The sequence below is a fragment of the Lampris incognitus genome, chromosome 7, assembly GCF_029633865.1.
Source record: "Lampris incognitus isolate fLamInc1 chromosome 7, fLamInc1.hap2, whole genome shotgun sequence".
Lineage (NCBI taxonomy): Eukaryota > Metazoa > Chordata > Actinopteri > Lampriformes > Lampridae > Lampris > Lampris incognitus.
Genome location: NC_079217.1, coordinates 50,465,286 through 50,481,893, shown reverse-complemented (window position 1 = coordinate 50,481,893; position 16,608 = coordinate 50,465,286). Strand labels below are relative to the sequence as shown.

At 50.5% G+C, this 16,608-nt stretch overlaps 1 protein-coding gene across 1 annotated transcript; it reads left to right on the top strand.

Moving 5' to 3' along the window:
* The first annotated feature begins 1,249 nt into the window (after positions 1 to 1,249).
* fzd4 (frizzled class receptor 4) lies at positions 1,250 to 10,154 on the top strand. Its single transcript, XM_056282879.1, has 6 exons — positions 1,250 to 1,537; positions 5,304 to 5,441; positions 5,652 to 6,041; positions 6,659 to 6,804; positions 8,312 to 8,559; positions 8,793 to 10,154. The coding sequence occupies exons 1-6, from the start codon at positions 1,250 to 1,252 to the stop codon at positions 9,209 to 9,211; spliced, it is 1,629 nt and encodes a 542-aa protein (XP_056138854.1). The 3' UTR covers positions 9,212 to 10,154.
* Positions 10,155 to 16,608: the final 6,454 nt, after the last annotated feature.

The following is a 16,608-nucleotide window of genomic DNA, read 5'->3' as shown; positions in this document are numbered from 1 at the left end:
CTTTGTGGTTTCCCCCCCCCCTACCCCCACCCCCCAAATATTTGCAGCCTTTTTGAACCGCTTTCTCAAATGGGCTCGCTTACAACACGGAGAAGCCAACGCTGTTCAGTGTGGTTTCATGCTTTAGGAGAGAGCACTTCTCCCGGGGTGGCGTGGGCAAACAAACCCTGTCCAGTATGTGCATTCACTGCGATGCAAAACAGACCTCTTAATGCGTCAGCATCGCTTAAAAGCCCTACTTTCAATTACAATGTCATGAACACTTAAGGTTGAGGGGCTCCTGAAAGGGTGGGAGTGGGACCTGCGGTGGAGATCCAGACAGCCTGTAAAAGGCCATTAGAGACTAAAGAAAGAAACAATCGATACACATACACACCGACCCACATAAACGCGCTGAGGAGATTTGCTTTTCAGATGCTTATTCTCCCCCCCCCCGCCCTCCCCAAAAAAAAAAAAAAACAGCCAATAAAATATGAGTGCGCCACATCTGGCGGTTTAAGCGCGGTTTCTGGAGCTTGTCAGAATTAGCAGGGGACCGCTCTGACTTTTATCACAGGAGGAGAGAGCAGAAAGAGGAAATGAGAGGGGGAAATGATTGAGGAATAAGAGGAGGAGAGTTGGGAAGCCCTTCTCAATTCATCCCGCAGAGCCCGCCCACCGGCGGCTCGACTCTGGCCCGGCGATTGGTCACGGGGATCACCTCCGGCCCGTCGATTGGTCGGCTTTCCGCTTGACAGACGGCTCGGACTCCGCTACGCACAAAAAGCCGGAGCCGCGGGCGCGCGGACAGCAGTCGCAGAGTCGTGCCGCGGCGGTGCTGTGCTGTGCGTCGCGCGCCCCTCCCGGAGCTGCTCGCGGAGACCCGAAGACTCGCGCAGGACACAACTGCGCCTTCCTTTGCTCCGGCACAGCTTCCTCGTCCGGACGGGCTGCGTTTGACCCCCCCCCCCCCGGAGGATTTGTTTGGTTGGGTTTTTTGGGGGGAAATGAGAGATATTCTTCGCTGTGCTGCTCTGGAAGCCTCCGTGGTGGTGCGGAGAGGGGCAAGCCCCGCTGAGGCTCACTGAGAAAACGGACTAAACTCTCGTAACTCTCTGGCTAGACTGTGCACCATAAAAAGTGCCTGCAAAGTCTTGCTATATTACCCCCCCCTCTTCCCTGTACCCCCCCCCTCGGTTTTCTTTGAATGGTAATTTGGTCAACAATTCCAATGAACTTTGCCGTTTTCAGTACAACCGGACGGACGGCAATGCGCGGGACTGGAAGTTTTGGGATGCCCACTGCCGGGACGGCAGGAGTCCTCTCGCTCGTCCTTCTCCTGTCCGGGATTACGGGACGCATTGGCGGCGTGCAAGCGTTCGGCGACGAGGTGGAGGAGATGACATGCGACCCCATCCGTATCTCCATGTGCCAGGGCCTCGGCTATAATGTCACCAAAATGCCCAATCTCGTTGGCAACGTGCTGCAGTCGGACGCCGAGCTCCAGCTGACCACGTTCACGCCACTCATACAGTACGGCTGCTCCAGTCAACTAAAGGTATTTCGGACTCGGGTAGACTATACTGTGGCTTGTGTGAGGGACTAGATCTGGACACACAGAAGTGGTTTTGTTGTTTTGTAGACGCAGCGGATTGCCGGAGTTTCGCGGCAAATTCGTGCAGAGTTAACGCTTAATATTGCATCGATATACCTTCAGACAGCACGGTGCTCGCGGCTTTGGAAGCACTCTGTTAAACCCACCGCTCCAACACGCCCCCCCCACACACACACACACAAATAGGCCAAAATAAATATAACATGCGTGCAAAGTCTTTCCAGGCATGGCCTCTGCATCCAGGATCACGATCCTTAATAAATCCACGTGTCTACGTGTGGTCACAGACCAGACGTCGTTCGTTCACCGCGGACCAAGTCTGCTGCCAGCAACCACTGGGACGGGGGAGCTGTAGGCTGATCCCCAAAGCATTATAATACACTATAATGAACTGATACATCCCGTTGTACCTTATTACTGAGTCATACTAAATTATACGGTAATGCCTCCTGCTTTCTATGCACTAGATCCAACACAGCAACTGTGCCGTGCCGTGCCGTGCTGGGTAACGGTGATCGCCTCGGTGCCCCTAAATAAACAGCAGCCTGTTGGTTCCCTTCTTAACTGTCTTTCAAGGGTAGGATTTTGAGCTGTTAAGTGAAATCACCATTGACTCTAGGTGTGCCGTCTGCAGAAATCTCATTAAGCCTGTCAGTGACTGCGGTTTATTTTAACAAGCCGCAGCCGAAGAGCTCCGCTGCACAGTGACTGACCTGCAAGCTGGCATTCAGTCCAGATAAGCTCTTATCATGCACCTACACGTGCGTTTATGCAAGGGCACAGACATGCGTGCGTGCATGCATGCACGCACAGACACGGTCCAGCACTGACATGCTCATATGCATGCATGCATGTTAAGGGAGGTAAAGCCTGTGGTGCTCAACCCCCCCCCCCCCGCTCACCGGGTGGAGTAGTTGTTTTTATTCATGGGTTTCCCTTGTCAAGTACCGGCCAAGTACTGCTTTTCTGCAGCGCTTTCAGCGAAGGTGGTGTGCATGTGTTTGCAAGAAGGGCAAGAGCGATGGAAGGAGAAAGGAGAGACGGACAAACAGCGCAAGGAGTGATTGCACAGTGGAGCCCCCCCCCCATTTTTGTGTTGTTGCCCCAGTCACTTTAAAAATGTTCCCTCCATTCGCTCACCTTCGTCGCCCCCACACAGACGCACCCAGAGCCACAGCCACCTGCGCGCATATATACACATGCGTGATGTGCACGCACTTTGAGAAACGCTCTCACGCTCAGAAAAGGAGAGGGGGAACCAGACGCCCCCCCCCCATTTGTTCTAATGGGAGGCTTCCTGGCTAGTAACCTGAGTGGCTTTTAGCTCTAAAGTTCTGAGACAGTGCTCAAGTTACCAACGGTCAGGCAAACACTGAGAGTGTGCGACATGTCTTTCACTGGCAGGATATGCACAGTTGTGTGTGTGTGTGTGTGTGTGTGTGTGTGTGTGTGTGTGTGTGTGTGTGTGTGTGTGTGTGCGCGCGCGCGCGCGCGCACGGGGGTGGGGTGGAAATCATGTTTTACAATATCAGTTAGCCATCGAATGCTGAAAGTAAATTCTCGTTAGAGTGTTACTCTGCTCTTATTTTGGTGCTTTCACTTTGACTTCGATGCCGGCACGGTGGCCCAGCCGTTAGTGCTGTCGCCTCACAGTGAGAAGGTCCCGGGTTCGAACCCCAGGCCGTCCCAGGACCCTTTTCTGTGTGGAGTTTGCGTGTTCTCCCCGTAGTCTGCGGTGGGTTTCCTCCCCACCACCAAAAAGACATGCATGTTAGGGGTTAATACTGCTGTCTCTGCCCCCGAGCAAGGCGGTGGAAAGACGAAGCGAGAGTTGGTCCCCGGGGTGCTGCAGCTGCCCACTGCTAGGATGGGTTAGATGCAGAGGACACTTTTCACTGTTTTGCAACGACAGTGGCTTCCACGTCTTCCAGTGAAAGTGGCTATAGGCTGTATGCGTGAGAATTAACTAGAACAGCTGGACTACTGACGAGTCTGTGTCGGGACAAAGACTCTTTTGAAACTCAACACTGTCTCCTAACCAGCCCTTCTGCACCAGCTGCACTAAAATACAGCTTCGCTACAACTCGTTTCAGGAGGTTTAATTTCAGCTATTAAGCGGAATGGCCTCTGATTGTGGGGGATTTCAATCAGCAGAAACATCATTAAGCCTGTCGGCGAGGGTGATTTATAGGCTGCGGCAGCAGAGATCCGCTACGCTGCTTACACGGTGACTGACTTGCATTAGGACATTTTGTCCAAATAAGCTCTCGTCATGCTCATGCACATGTCAATTTTCTGCAAGGGCAGAAACACGCACGCACGCACGCACTCAAACACGTGCTTTACTTCATTAAGGGGGGGGGTAAAGCATTTTCTTGTAATTCTGCTTCCGGAGTTGAACAGTTATTTTTTTCTTGATTATGCTTTATTGGTGCATAATCAATCATTTTGCGTCAAAGAGAAATGCTAGTTTTTTGAGGGAAGTTGGTGCGCAATGTGTTGCGCAACTTTGCATTCACTTGCACTACAGTGACGTCACTAAAGCTCAGTTAATGCTGCCCTTGATAGGCCGGACTTTCTCGCGTCCCCCCTGGCACGACGGACTTGCTGCTGTGCTTACCGAGCGGTCCGCAACGTGTACATTGTGTTGATCCTGGATCTGGTGTTCTCCAGACTGGCAGCTGGTGGTGGCGGTGCGTTGACTCCAGTCAAGCGTTCTCTATATAGAGGCGAAAATAAAGCTGCCCCCTGTGTTGATGGTTCAACACAGGGCAAAATAAAGGCAGGGAGGGACTCATACACGCGGTGGCGTGTGTAAGCACATGGAGTACACGCAGCTGGGCACACTCCAGCCCCCCCGTCTGTTAGGACAACTCCTATTAAAGTGTATGGAGAGGGCAGGACATTGTGCTCTCTTACAACAGCAGGAGGCCTGTAGCCACCTTGCTGTCTATCGCTTCAGCACTGTCAGGCAGTCCCATCATGTAATGTTCGTTTTATTTCTACTGTTTCTGCTTCAATCCTGCTTATCCTGCACGGTCAGATGTCACCCTTTACCCGCTTTGTCTTAACTGTGCTGTCATACAACTGATATGATGTGAAAATGTTTAGCAAACGGGCGTCCGGGTGGCGTAGCGGTCTGCTCCGTTGCCTACCAACACGGGGATCGCCGGTTCGAATCCCCGTGTTACCTCCGGCTTGGTGGGGCATCACTACAGACACAATTGGCCGTGTCTGCGGGTGGGAAGCCGGATGTGGGTATGTGTCCTGGTAGCCGCACTAGCGCCTCCTCTGGTCAGTCAGGGTACCTGATCGGAGGAGGGGGAACTGGGGGGGATAGTGTGACCCTCCCACGCGCTACGTCCCCCTGGTGAAACTCCTCACTGTCAGGTGAAAAGAAGCGGCTGGCGACTCCGCATGTATCGGAGGAGGCATGTGGTAGTCTGCGACCGGGACGACACGGAAGGTGGGGTAATTGGCCGGATGCAATTGGGGAGGGGAAAAAAGGGGGCGGGGGGAGTGTAGCAAAAGGCAGCCTATGATCTTTGGCAAAAATGGTCAGAAAACAAGCTTTTTGTCACATTTCCTGGTTTCACCCTCCTCACCTTCCTGTCCCTCCTAACAGCGTGACGTCATATAAAGCAGCCGTTGTACGAAATACTGAAAATGTATACAATGGCTAACCAAGGCAGTCTTCTTTGCTTTGCAGTTCTTCTTGTGCTCCGTCTATGTGCCGATGTGCACGGACAAGGTGCCTACCCCCATTGGCCCGTGTGGCAGCATGTGCCTGTCCGTCAAGCGAAAGTGCCTGCCTGTACTCAACGAGTTTGGCTTCATATGGCCTGAGGTGAGTCATTAGCATTTAACAGAAGGATAGCATTGGAAAGTATTACATCCACATGGGAAGGAGAGGCATTATGCAAAAATGCTGGTCACAATCCCCCCCCCCACTCCAAAAAAAATATATCCTGAATTGCACCAAATGGTCCACATGCTGTGGTCACAAGAAATGTCCGCTGCACCACAAAAGACGTCTCCCCTCTTGTCCCCTTTCCAGGTGCTCAACTGCAGCCTCTTCCCGCCACAGAACGACCAGAACCACATGTGCATGGAGGGGCCGGGGGATGACGAGGCGCCCTACCACCCCGTCCGACCCATCTCCCCCCAGGAGGAGGAGTGCCAGGCGCTGGGCTCCACGCCCGACCAGTACGCCTGGGTGAGGAGAAGCCACAGCTGCACCCTGCAGTGTGGCTACGACAGCGGGCTGTACCGCCGAGGGGCCAAAGTCTTCACGGACGCGTGGATGGCCGTCTGGGCGGTGCTGTGCTTCCTTTCCACCACCCTCACCGTCCTCACCTTCCTCTTGGACTCCCAGCGCTTCTCCTACCCCGAAAGGCCCATCATCTTCCTCTCCATGTGCTGTAATCTGTACAGCATTGCCTACCTGGTAAGTGGGAGGCTCATCATCCTCATCATCACACATCCCTGGTGCTTTTACTTGGCGTGTTGTTGGTTATGGGTGGTACACATCGGTAGCTCGAACCCTGCAGGAGAATGAGTGTGTGACTACATTTTTTTTGTTTTCCCCAGGTAAGGTTTTTAGATGGCTGATGAAATAACAGAACGTTTTCGGTCCAAGGCTGGACACATTTAAGACATTTCAGTGCAAACAATATTATCCAACTTATCACAATAACTATTAAATTACCGTTACATTTTATTGCCACTGCTTATCTTGAACAGTTGTTTTGCCTATTTTCGCCTCTGATGTAAAACGAGTGTTTTGAACAGCGCGTCATAAGTGTGACGCATGGTTATTATTATTATTATTATTATTATTATCATTATTATCATTATCATCGCATCAAAACGGAGTCAAGGCGGAATAACTCGCTGCTTATCTGAATGGCCTGACAGCAGCTAAGTGAAGCTGTAACTCAATTCAGTAGAAGGACGGCAGCTCATTCTACTCTCCCTCTCCCTCCTCTGGTTGCTCCTCTTACCCTTCTCCCTCGCCGCGTTCCCCCCTCCTCTCCTACCGCGCGTCCTGTTTGCTGCCCGTAGGTGCGGCTGACTCTGGGCCGGGAGCGGGTGTCCTGTGACCTGGAGGATGCAGCGGTACCAGTGCTGGTGCAGGAGGGGTTAAAGAGCACAGGCTGCGCTATTGTTTTCCTCCTGCTCTACTTCTTTGGCATGGCCTCCTCACTCTGGTAAGTATACCCGCCCGACACCAGCGCATGCCCATGCGCACACATACGTTTAGCTGGGATATCAATCCTTCGTCTCATTGTCCTACTTTCAGCCGAGTCATCAGCCTTTTGAATTGAAGTCACGGAACAGTTGGAGCGCAAGTGTTGCATCCTGTTCCTGCCCCACATCCTCTCGTGTTGAATGGATACATTATCCTATATGGCGCCTATTGTAGCACACCCGTTACTCCCAAGAGGAGCTGCTGCGCTGTCACAGCTCCTCTTCTTCTTCCTTTTCCACGGCTCTCTTCCGTCCGTCCTGTTTGGTGTCACTGACCTTTTACAAACAGCAACATAAGGCTTGGGGGCTGTCCATGATACGACAGAAACAGTCACTTCTGTCATATCATAAGTACCACATGTAACAGACAGCTTTTATATAGCACTTTTTCCAAAGCGCTTTACAATTAATGGGTCACATTTTACCCACGCACGCACGCACGTGCACACACACACACTAATGGCAGTGTCAATCAAGCAAGGTGACGACCAGCTCATCGGGAGCGTTTAGGCACTGGGTGTCTTGCTCGGGGACACCTCGACACTTTTTGCTGGGAGCAGCCATGGTTTGAACCAGCAACCCTCCAGTTACTGGACAACCTCAGGCATCAGGAAGACTTTGTTATTTCATTCCATGCCCTTGCACACGGGAAATGAAATGAAACCTCGTTTCCCCCAGCCCACAGCCGTGCAACACAAGACAAAAACACATATCCAAGCTACAAAAACTGCAAGAACACTCATATCCAAACTACCACAAATATCCAACCAAACAAAACAATCACTGTCCAAGGGAACGAACGCCAGCCAGGATGACTGTCGGAACTGCCGGTCTGCATGGGCTAGCAGTTAGCTTAGCCTGCCCCGCCTCCGCGTCCTGTCAGACCGCCCTCGATGTTTCCTCTTCGAGCACAGCCCCGAGCAGGGACCGTGGTCCTTGGGCCCACCAGACAAAGCAGACCAGGTTCCCTCAGCCGATCCACACCAGCTCTCTCAGCCAGACACCCTCGACACACCTCCCCACACTCCACACGGCGACACCAAAAACACAGTCAATGCCAGGCGAGGCCGCCTCCAGATCACCCTCGATGTTATCGGAACTGCCGGTCTGCATGGGCTAGCAGTTAGCTTAGCCTGCCCCGCTTCCGTGTCCTGTCAGACCGCCCTCGGTGTTTCCTCCTCGGGCACAGCTCTGGGTAGGGCCGTGGTCCCTGGGCCAACATGTTGCAACAGACCAAGCTCCCCCAGCCGATCCAGCAACAGCTTTCCCAGCCCAGTTATTCTGTCGAAGTATGTGAGGGTCTAATGTGGCCCCATGGCACATAGGTGAATACCACTGTTCTAAATATTTTTTAACTCCCGAGCAAAAAGAAGAAGAGCTATGTTCAAACCAAGACACAAAATAAAATCAACAGTCAGTTAATGGACCAGTTGTTTAATCTTCTCTCTATGTATTTGTCTCTATAAGGTGGGTGATCCTGACCCTGACTTGGTTCTTGGCTGCTGGTTTGAAGTGGGGCCACGAGGCCATTGAGATGCACAGCTCCTATTTCCACATAGCAGCCTGGGCCATTCCAGCTGTTAAGACCATTGTCATCCTCATCATGAGGCTGGTGGATGCAGATGACTTGACAGGGCTCTGCTATGTTGGCAACCAGCAGCAGGAGGCCCTCACCGGCTTTGTAGTGGCACCGCTGGCCACATATCTCCTCATAGGTATATGCATAATATACAAAAAATGCCGTTAATTTTTCTTATACGGATAGTTTCATATACACGGCATTACATTTACATGATCTTTGACCCTCTGTGGACTCTGATGCTGCACTTATACATGTCTGAAGAATAGGACTGGAACTAAATGGTCACATATTAACATAACAGATTCATAGTGGTTGGTTCTAGTGAGTCATAGTAACCATTTGCTTGTTTACTGTTCTGCACCAAAGGCACCCTGTTCATCTGTGCTGGACTGGTGGCGCTCTTCAAGATCCGCTCCAACCTGCAAAAGGACGGGGCCAAGACGGACAAGCTGGAGCGTCTGATGGTGAAGATTGGTGTGTTCTCTGTCCTCTACACGGTCCCGGCCTCCACCGTCATCGGCTGCTACCTTTATCAGCTCTCCAACTGGGGAGACTTCAGGACCAGTGCCCGGGACTCGTACGTGGCATCTGAAATGCTGCGGATCTTCATGTCCCTGCTGGTGGGCATCACCTCAGGCATGTGGATTTGGTCAGCGAAGACCCTTCACACCTGGCAACGCTGCTCCGTCCGCCTTCTCCGGGACGGCAGAGCAGCCAGGGGGGGCAAGAGAGCACCGGGTGAAGGCTGGATCAAACCAGGGAAAGGCAATGAGACCGTGGTGTGAGAAGAGGTGGAGAGAGGCGGAAGAGAGAGAACGTACAGCGGGAAAAAAAACGAGGAAAGGAGGATGGACAGTAACAGAGACAGACCCTCCATCTGCACTCCTTCCCGCTTCTCTGCCACTTAAAGACTCGTATTGCAAAAGGATAGATGAAGAGGAGAGAGAAAAGGTCTGAAGGAGCAAATATGGGAAGATGAGAGGGAGATGAGGAATGTAACATAGCAGGAGTTTCTCACAAAACCCCTGCCGCTGCAGTGCCACCTGGATTGTTCGCTGAGAGTCCACATGTCCCAGTACTGAGCCTGGATCCCCTCTCCCAGGTGCCCTATACGCCTCCAGTGACCGAGTTTGCTGAGATGGGGGTGAGATTGGGATTGAATGAAGGTGGAGAGATGGCAGAGGAAGGAAAAGGGATGAACAGATAAACAGAAGAGCAGCGCCACTAGTTTCTCTACCTCTGCCAAGACTTTAATGGGTTAAAGAAATGGCGAAAGACAGAGGCGACGGGGAAGGAGCGATAGAAGTAGTATAGAGATGCTAGATAAATTAACAAAACCACTAAGCTGCCCCGCATCTACCTCTCCATCTCTGTCTCTTCCTGCACCACCGAGGAAGCCTGAAGGAACCCACAGCTGAGGAGACCGAACTCGCCGGTTCCACTGACCTTTATGCCATTGTGCCTTTTGGAGGGCCTTCTGACAGGTTGAAATTTTACACTGGAGAGTCCGGTTGCAGATCGCATACATCTGGGCTGAGGTTTCCCAAAAAACCCCACCTGATGACCAAGATAACCTTTGTCTCATTGGGCTTGCCTCTATTGTTGATACTTTGCTGTGTCTGGAACCGTAAAAGACGATGACATACAAGACCAAAAGTAAACAAGTCAAATGCGTGCAATGAATTGGAAGTGCAGTTTAATCTGCAGCTGAAAGAAAAATACGCATAAAAATAGCTTTTCACCATATTTTGTACATGTTGCTGAACTGACTTATAATGACAGATGTGATTATCTTGGGGGGGGGCTCAAAGTTTGGGGAAACCAGCCCTTAACTGTAATATTGCACTGTGACTATATACATTAGGTGGTATATGGCTGTGTTTATTTGAAGAGTCTTACCTTGGACACTCGTACTTGGGGTAAGATCGCAGCATTACGCATGTACTGCATGTCTTACAGGTCAGACTTGCTCAGCTACGATGGCCTATAAATGCTGCAGTGACGATGAATCACTGGGGCAAAGTCGTATTTGCTGCAAAAAGAAAAAATCTAGCAACACCTTCCAGAAGTTTGAAATGGTGAGATGCCCAGCATTTTAAAAGTCAGCTGGCAGAGAAACGGTGTACTTAGCAGTGACCATGGGGCTGGATTGCAGAGCTAATATGGGTGCCCCTAAAAATGGCCGTGTCCAGAGTTAGTCTATTTACAGCTGTGGGTGTGACTCAGACATCCGACTAGGAATCCTACATGAAGAGGATTCCTACATGAAAAACAAGTTGTACTCGCTCGGCTCCTGCCTCGGGTAGATTAAATGAGCCGTGGTGAAATCAGCGATCACACCAAGGTCAATTTTGAAGGCAAACGTGCCAACATATGATGACATTTATTATGCTTTTCTGGAGTACGAATCCTAGCACAAGTCTGTCATAGCCATGAGGTGAGCAAATCCCCCAGGTGGGGGATCTAACTGTGCCTTGTAGCAACTGGTCTTAGGAGCAGTGAAGATTCTTGGGGAAACGTAGGCCTGAATCCTTTACCTCAGTACCCCGCCCAACAGCACGGCTGACCTCCAGTGATGCATGCAGCCTTCTGAAAACCCTGTACATAAGAGAAGAGTTACCTCACAGTCCAGGAAACAAAGTGTTCATTAAGCCCCCCCACCCCCTTTCCATTAATGGGACCAGAGGCCGTTTGCGGCGGAGTCAGAAGTTAGCTATTAGACAATCATGTTTTAGATGGCTCGCAGACAAAGAACAATTACACACTCACACAACGAGGGGGGGGTGGGGGCGGGGGGAGAGCGTCCCCAGCTGATGTTTTTAAATAATCTGATTCCGCACATCATCATGACATTTCGTCATAATAGCCAGTGTATGACCAGAAAAACAGCAGAGAATTAGAGAATGTATCTGTCTCGGTCTTGCTCCTTATTTGTCTGTACAATGGCTTCACTGTCCGCCTTCCTGTTTATGAGTCTGATCATTTGTCTGTCTTAGACTTTTATTAGAATCCCCTTTAGTTCACCAAGTACACTGGTTGCACAAGAAATTGTCCCTTGCTCATTAGTGCTGACAATCTGGTTTTGTTTGCCCGTCTGCCTGCTCTGTCGTTCTCTCTGCGTGTCTAGGGTTAGGGTTAGGGTTAGGCATGTTGTCTCGTTGGGCCCAATTCATCAATCGTTAGTACGCATAAAACTGTTCTTACGCACCCATGGGATTATTTTTTAGCCTTGAACTTTGTCTCGGAGACAGTGCAGAACCTGGGTAACCCCTGAATTTGGACATTGATGTCTTGGCAAGCCTGGGGGCGTCCAGGTAGCGTAGCGGTCTATTCCGTTTCCTTCCAACATGGAGCTTGGCGGTTCGAATCCCCGTGTTACCTCCGACTTGGTCGAGCGTCCCTACAGACACAATTGGCCGTGTCTGCAGATGGGGAGCCGGATGTGGGTATGTGTCCTGGTCACTGCACTAGCGCCTCCTCTGTTCGGGGGGGTAGACCCTTTTACAGTGATCACATGATTTTGCTGCCAAAATGCGCGCGCATCCTATGCGTGACGTAGGTCATAAAAGGGTCTATATAGCGTGATCTTCCCACGTGCTACGTCGCCCCTGGCGAAACTCCTCACTGACAGGTGAAAAGTTGCGGCTGGTGACTCCACATGTATCGGAGGAGGCGTGTGGTAGTCTGCAGCCCTCCCCGGATCAGCAGAGGGCGTGGAGCAGCGACCGGGACGGCTCGGAAGAGTGCGTTAATTGGCCAAGCACAGTTGGGGAGAAAAGGGGGAGGGGGGAGTCTTGCAAGCGTGGGTGATGGCTCGTTGCAAGAGTTAGACAATAGATGCTAGGGGGAAGGAATTACTAACACCCAGCAGGCTCTGCTGCTGGCTGTCAGACAATCTGGAGAGCTAAAAAAATAATCCCATGAGTGAGTAAGAACAAATTGGTAGTATGAACGATTGATGAATGAGGCCCGTTGTTCTCTTCCCTTTTTGTCTTGTCTAAGTGTCTAATGCATCAGTGTGACTGCTTTAAACGACAAAGTCATGATCACATCTCCCTCCTCCAGACAATCAAAGTCCTCCATGCTCATGATACTACATGGCACATTGTGTTGTGGAGGAGTGTTTAAGACTACCGGTCTATTGATCACAACATCATCGACAGCAATCCATTCACTAAAACGCTGCAGCCCCCCCCCCCCACTTATATTTCCTATCAATTTATTGCCTTGGTTTCTTTCATAAGAATGTAAGCTTTAATCACGATCTGTACCCATGGTCCTGTCTCCACCTGTCTCCATCTGTCTCCACCTGGCATCGGACTGCTAGATGCACAGCTCACAGGTTTATTGTGCCAGACAATCTAGTTTGCAAACACTTCCTGTACTTTAATGATCGTCTTAATGTATAAAGCATTGGATGAGTGTCAAACAACTTCCTGTTTTGCTCTCCACCTCCGAGTGGACTGGAGAACATTTGGTTTTGGGGCAAGTCAAATTCTCATGTTTGGACATTAGTCAGGGATTGTCCTTCCGGAGTAGGATTTCTTTTTACCAGATAGTGCCTTATATAGCCTGTTGCAGGTGTTTTTTTTAAACAATATGTTGAGTATGGCACTGGGGGGGGGGGGGGGTTGGACTTCCCCAAAACAGCTTGAGCCGAGAGCATGTGTGTTGAATTTTAAGACGGCCCAACAAAGTTGTTGCGGAGTATTTATGGGTGACCCAGCACAAACACAATGTAGTCTCCATAGCACCTTGGTAACATTTACAAACACAAGCAAGGCAGCAACGGACTCCAAGAGTCCGGGTGGCGTGGGGGTCTATTCCGTTGCCTACCAACACGGGGATCGTCTGTTCGAATCCCCGTGTTAGTTACCTCCGGCTTGGTGGGGCTGGTGGGAAACCGGATGTGGGTATGTGTCCTGGTCGCTGCACTAGTGCCTCCTCTGGTTGTGGGCGCCTATTCGGGGGGAGGGATAGCGTGATCTTCCCACGCGCTACGTCGCCCCTGGCGAAACCTCCTCACTTCAGGTGAAAAGAAGCGGCTGGCGACTCCTCGTGTATCGGAGGAGGAATGTGGTAGTCTGCAGCCCATCCGGATCGGTAGAGGGGGTGGCGCAGAGACCGGGGTGGCTCGGAGAGAGTGGGGTAATTGGGCAGGTACAATTGAGGAGGAGGAGGGGGGGCGCAACGGACTCAGTACAAGCTAATGACATTAACCAATGCTAACACCCCCTCCCTCAGAGTCAACGCAGTTTTGAAGGTGGGCGGGGCTTGGCTGCTGCTCCGTCGTCTGCTAGGATCACGTTTCGATATGTGACACGTCCGAGCGCAGCGCCCGCTGGCTAGTCGTGCCTTGAGATGCTGTTCCTCACTAGTGTGCGCTGGAACCGCAGTAATGTCCACATGGCTGGTAAAGGAAATATCCGCAAAGATATTTTGGGGGGGGGGGGGGGACACAGACAGGAATCAGGTCTTGAGTCAAATCACCACTGATGTGTATCTTCAGGGTCTGGAGTCTAGTCCCAGAGTGGGCCGCGTGATTGTGGCCCACTTTTTTTGTTTTTTAGCTTCCAGCGCCATGAAAGGCATTTTAATAACGTGATGGGTTTTGTAAAGAGAAGCCATTATCTTGGTGGTGTCGTCAGTGTATTATGGAAATGCTAATTTATCTTTGTAAAGATGTCACAGTTATTTTTTTTTTTTTTGGGAAACACGTTTGTTATTTAAAAACCCTTTTGTATCAGAAGAAGATGAATAAAACTTTTTGGTTTTCAACTTTATATGTTGCCTCAGTTTGGCGCACATGGCAAGCGTGAGTTAAGCGTGTGCGTGCGTGTGTCTGTATATACAAATGTATCCTTTCTGCAGACGACACGTGTTTAAAATAAGATATTCACCCAGGCTGCTCACTGCGGTCTGTCACCCGACCTCATAGGTTGGACAATGGCCCCACCTACTGTGTAAATTTATCAACGTTATTTAATAACTTGCTCACTTTCATTGTTTTTTTTTGGTTTTTTTTAGAAATCAATGCAGTTGTGCTTTTATTTTTTATCAACTGTATTATAAAATTTAGGGGTAAAGATACAACAAATGTGTTCAAAAATGACCATTAACAATTTATAAATATTATCAACTACTCACACTAAAACCCCTATAAAATAAATAAACAAAAAAACCCTATAAAATAAATAAAAATATTATGAACAAAAATTAAGATACCCCCTCCAAGCACACGCACGCACGCACGCACGCGCGCACGCACTTAAATACAAGTTCTTCTTTCGCCTGAAAAATTAGTTGTGATTTGTTTTTTGTTATTTTTTATTTTTGGTCTACAATCAGACTTGAAGTCCATTGGGCTGTAATTTCCCAACACATGGGTCCAACTAACTGGGGAGTGATTAACTATGTGTGTACGTGTGTGTGCGCGTGCGCGCGCACGCGCACGCGCGTATGTGTGTGTGAGAAGGAGAAATAGAGGAACATGAGGAAAGAGAAAAGTCCAAATATCTAAGCCTGCGGCTCAGGTTGCCTTCCTGTAATTTACTGTGCGCTGAATTGACTGTTTGCTTAAAGAGCTCAGTCAAGGGCCCGAGGTAAAGAGAAAGTGACAGCATCTACCACTCTATTGTTTCCAGATGTGGCAACACCCACCCGTACACACACACACACACACACACACACACACACACACAAGCACAGAAAAGCAGGCACAGGCATCATCCACACACACACACGCACACACACACGCACACACACACACAGCCACACGAAAGGAGAGGGGTAAGAGCCCTTCATACTCATGACCTCATACCTTTAAACCAATGTGTAGTAGAACAAATTTGACTTTGTGCACATTTGTGTGGGTTGTATAGTTCTGTGCATTCAACCCACCGATACGACTACAGCCTCCCAGTTACGTCTCCAGCAGATGTAATTATCTCATTACATCTCCCACGTTTTCCCTTCAAACGGAGATTTCATCCCCCCCTCACAAAGCCCTTTTCACATACACACCCCGAGCCGGCATTAACTCTGATTAGCCCTCTGAGAGGTTACCCTAAACCCCAGCGTCACGTGCCGAACCTTAAACTAGCCATTCCCCGCCCGGGCTCCATTTCTCACTGATCACTATTAATTACCTCCTTCCAGATGACTGCTTATGTTGTCGGCATTTCAATACCACAAGATATCTCAAACAGAGAGAACCTCCTGGCACACACACACACACACACACACACACACACACACACACACACACACACACACACACACACACGCACATGGACAGACACACCGACACAGCCACATGCTAAATGGACCGCATTTATATAGCGCTTTTCCAGACTACCGACCACTCAAAGCGCTTTACAATTATGTCTCACGCTCGCATTCAGGAATCACGGACCAGGGATCCGGAACACTTTATTGGTCGAGATGCCGTTTCCCCAGCAGTACAACACAAACACAAAAACACACCCGGAAACTACAAGAACGCACATATCCAAACTAACACAATAATATCCAAACTACATAAAAATCACCGTCCAAGGGAAACGAACGCCAGCCAGGATGACTGTCGGAACCGCCGGTGTGCGTGGGCTAGCAGTTAGCTTAGCCTGCCCCGCTTCCGCGTCCTGACAGGCCGCCCTCGGTGTTACCTCTTCGGGCATATCTCCAGGCAGGGGGCGTGGTCCCTGGGCCCACAGGACGCAGCAGACCAAGCTCTCCCAGCCGATCCAGCTCCAGCTCTCCCAGCCGGACACCCTCGACAGACCCCCCCCCCCCTCCCACTCCCCACGACGACACCAGAAACACCACAGTCAACACCAGGTGAGGCCGCCGCCAGTCCGCCCTCGGTGTTAACTGCCGGTCTGCGTGGGCTAGCAGTTAGCTTAGCCTGTCCCGCTCTCAGCTCATCCAGCGCCAGCTCTCCCAGCCACCAAACGAAGACGAAACTTAGACGCAGACGCGGACAAAGGGTTGAAACCAGGCACGTAGCCAGGTAGGTGGTTTTCGTGTCTGAACCCCCCCCCGAAACCCCACGGCCCGTCTGAAATGGCACCAATAATTATTCAGTTATCGTTTTGATTATTTGTCACCGCCCCTGTAGCCTACTCATACACTGCATCTATCGTGACTGACAGGCGTTAAACCTGTCAGTTAATTTGTTTCC

What these genes read in the sequence shown, in the direction of transcription:
- fzd4 (XM_056282879.1), top strand. Translation starts at nt 1,250, where the DNA reads ATGCGCGGGACTGGAAGTTTTGGGATGCCCACTGCCGGGACGGCAGGA. An exon ending in GCTGCTCCAGTCAACTAAAG is followed by an intron (nt 1,538 to 5,303) that starts GTATTTCGGACT and finishes TTTGCTTTGCAG; the next exon opens with TTCTTCTTGTGCTCCGTCTA. An exon ending in GGCCACATATCTCCTCATAG is followed by an intron (nt 8,560 to 8,792) that starts GTATATGCATAA and finishes TCTGCACCAAAG; the next exon opens with GCACCCTGTTCATCTGTGCT.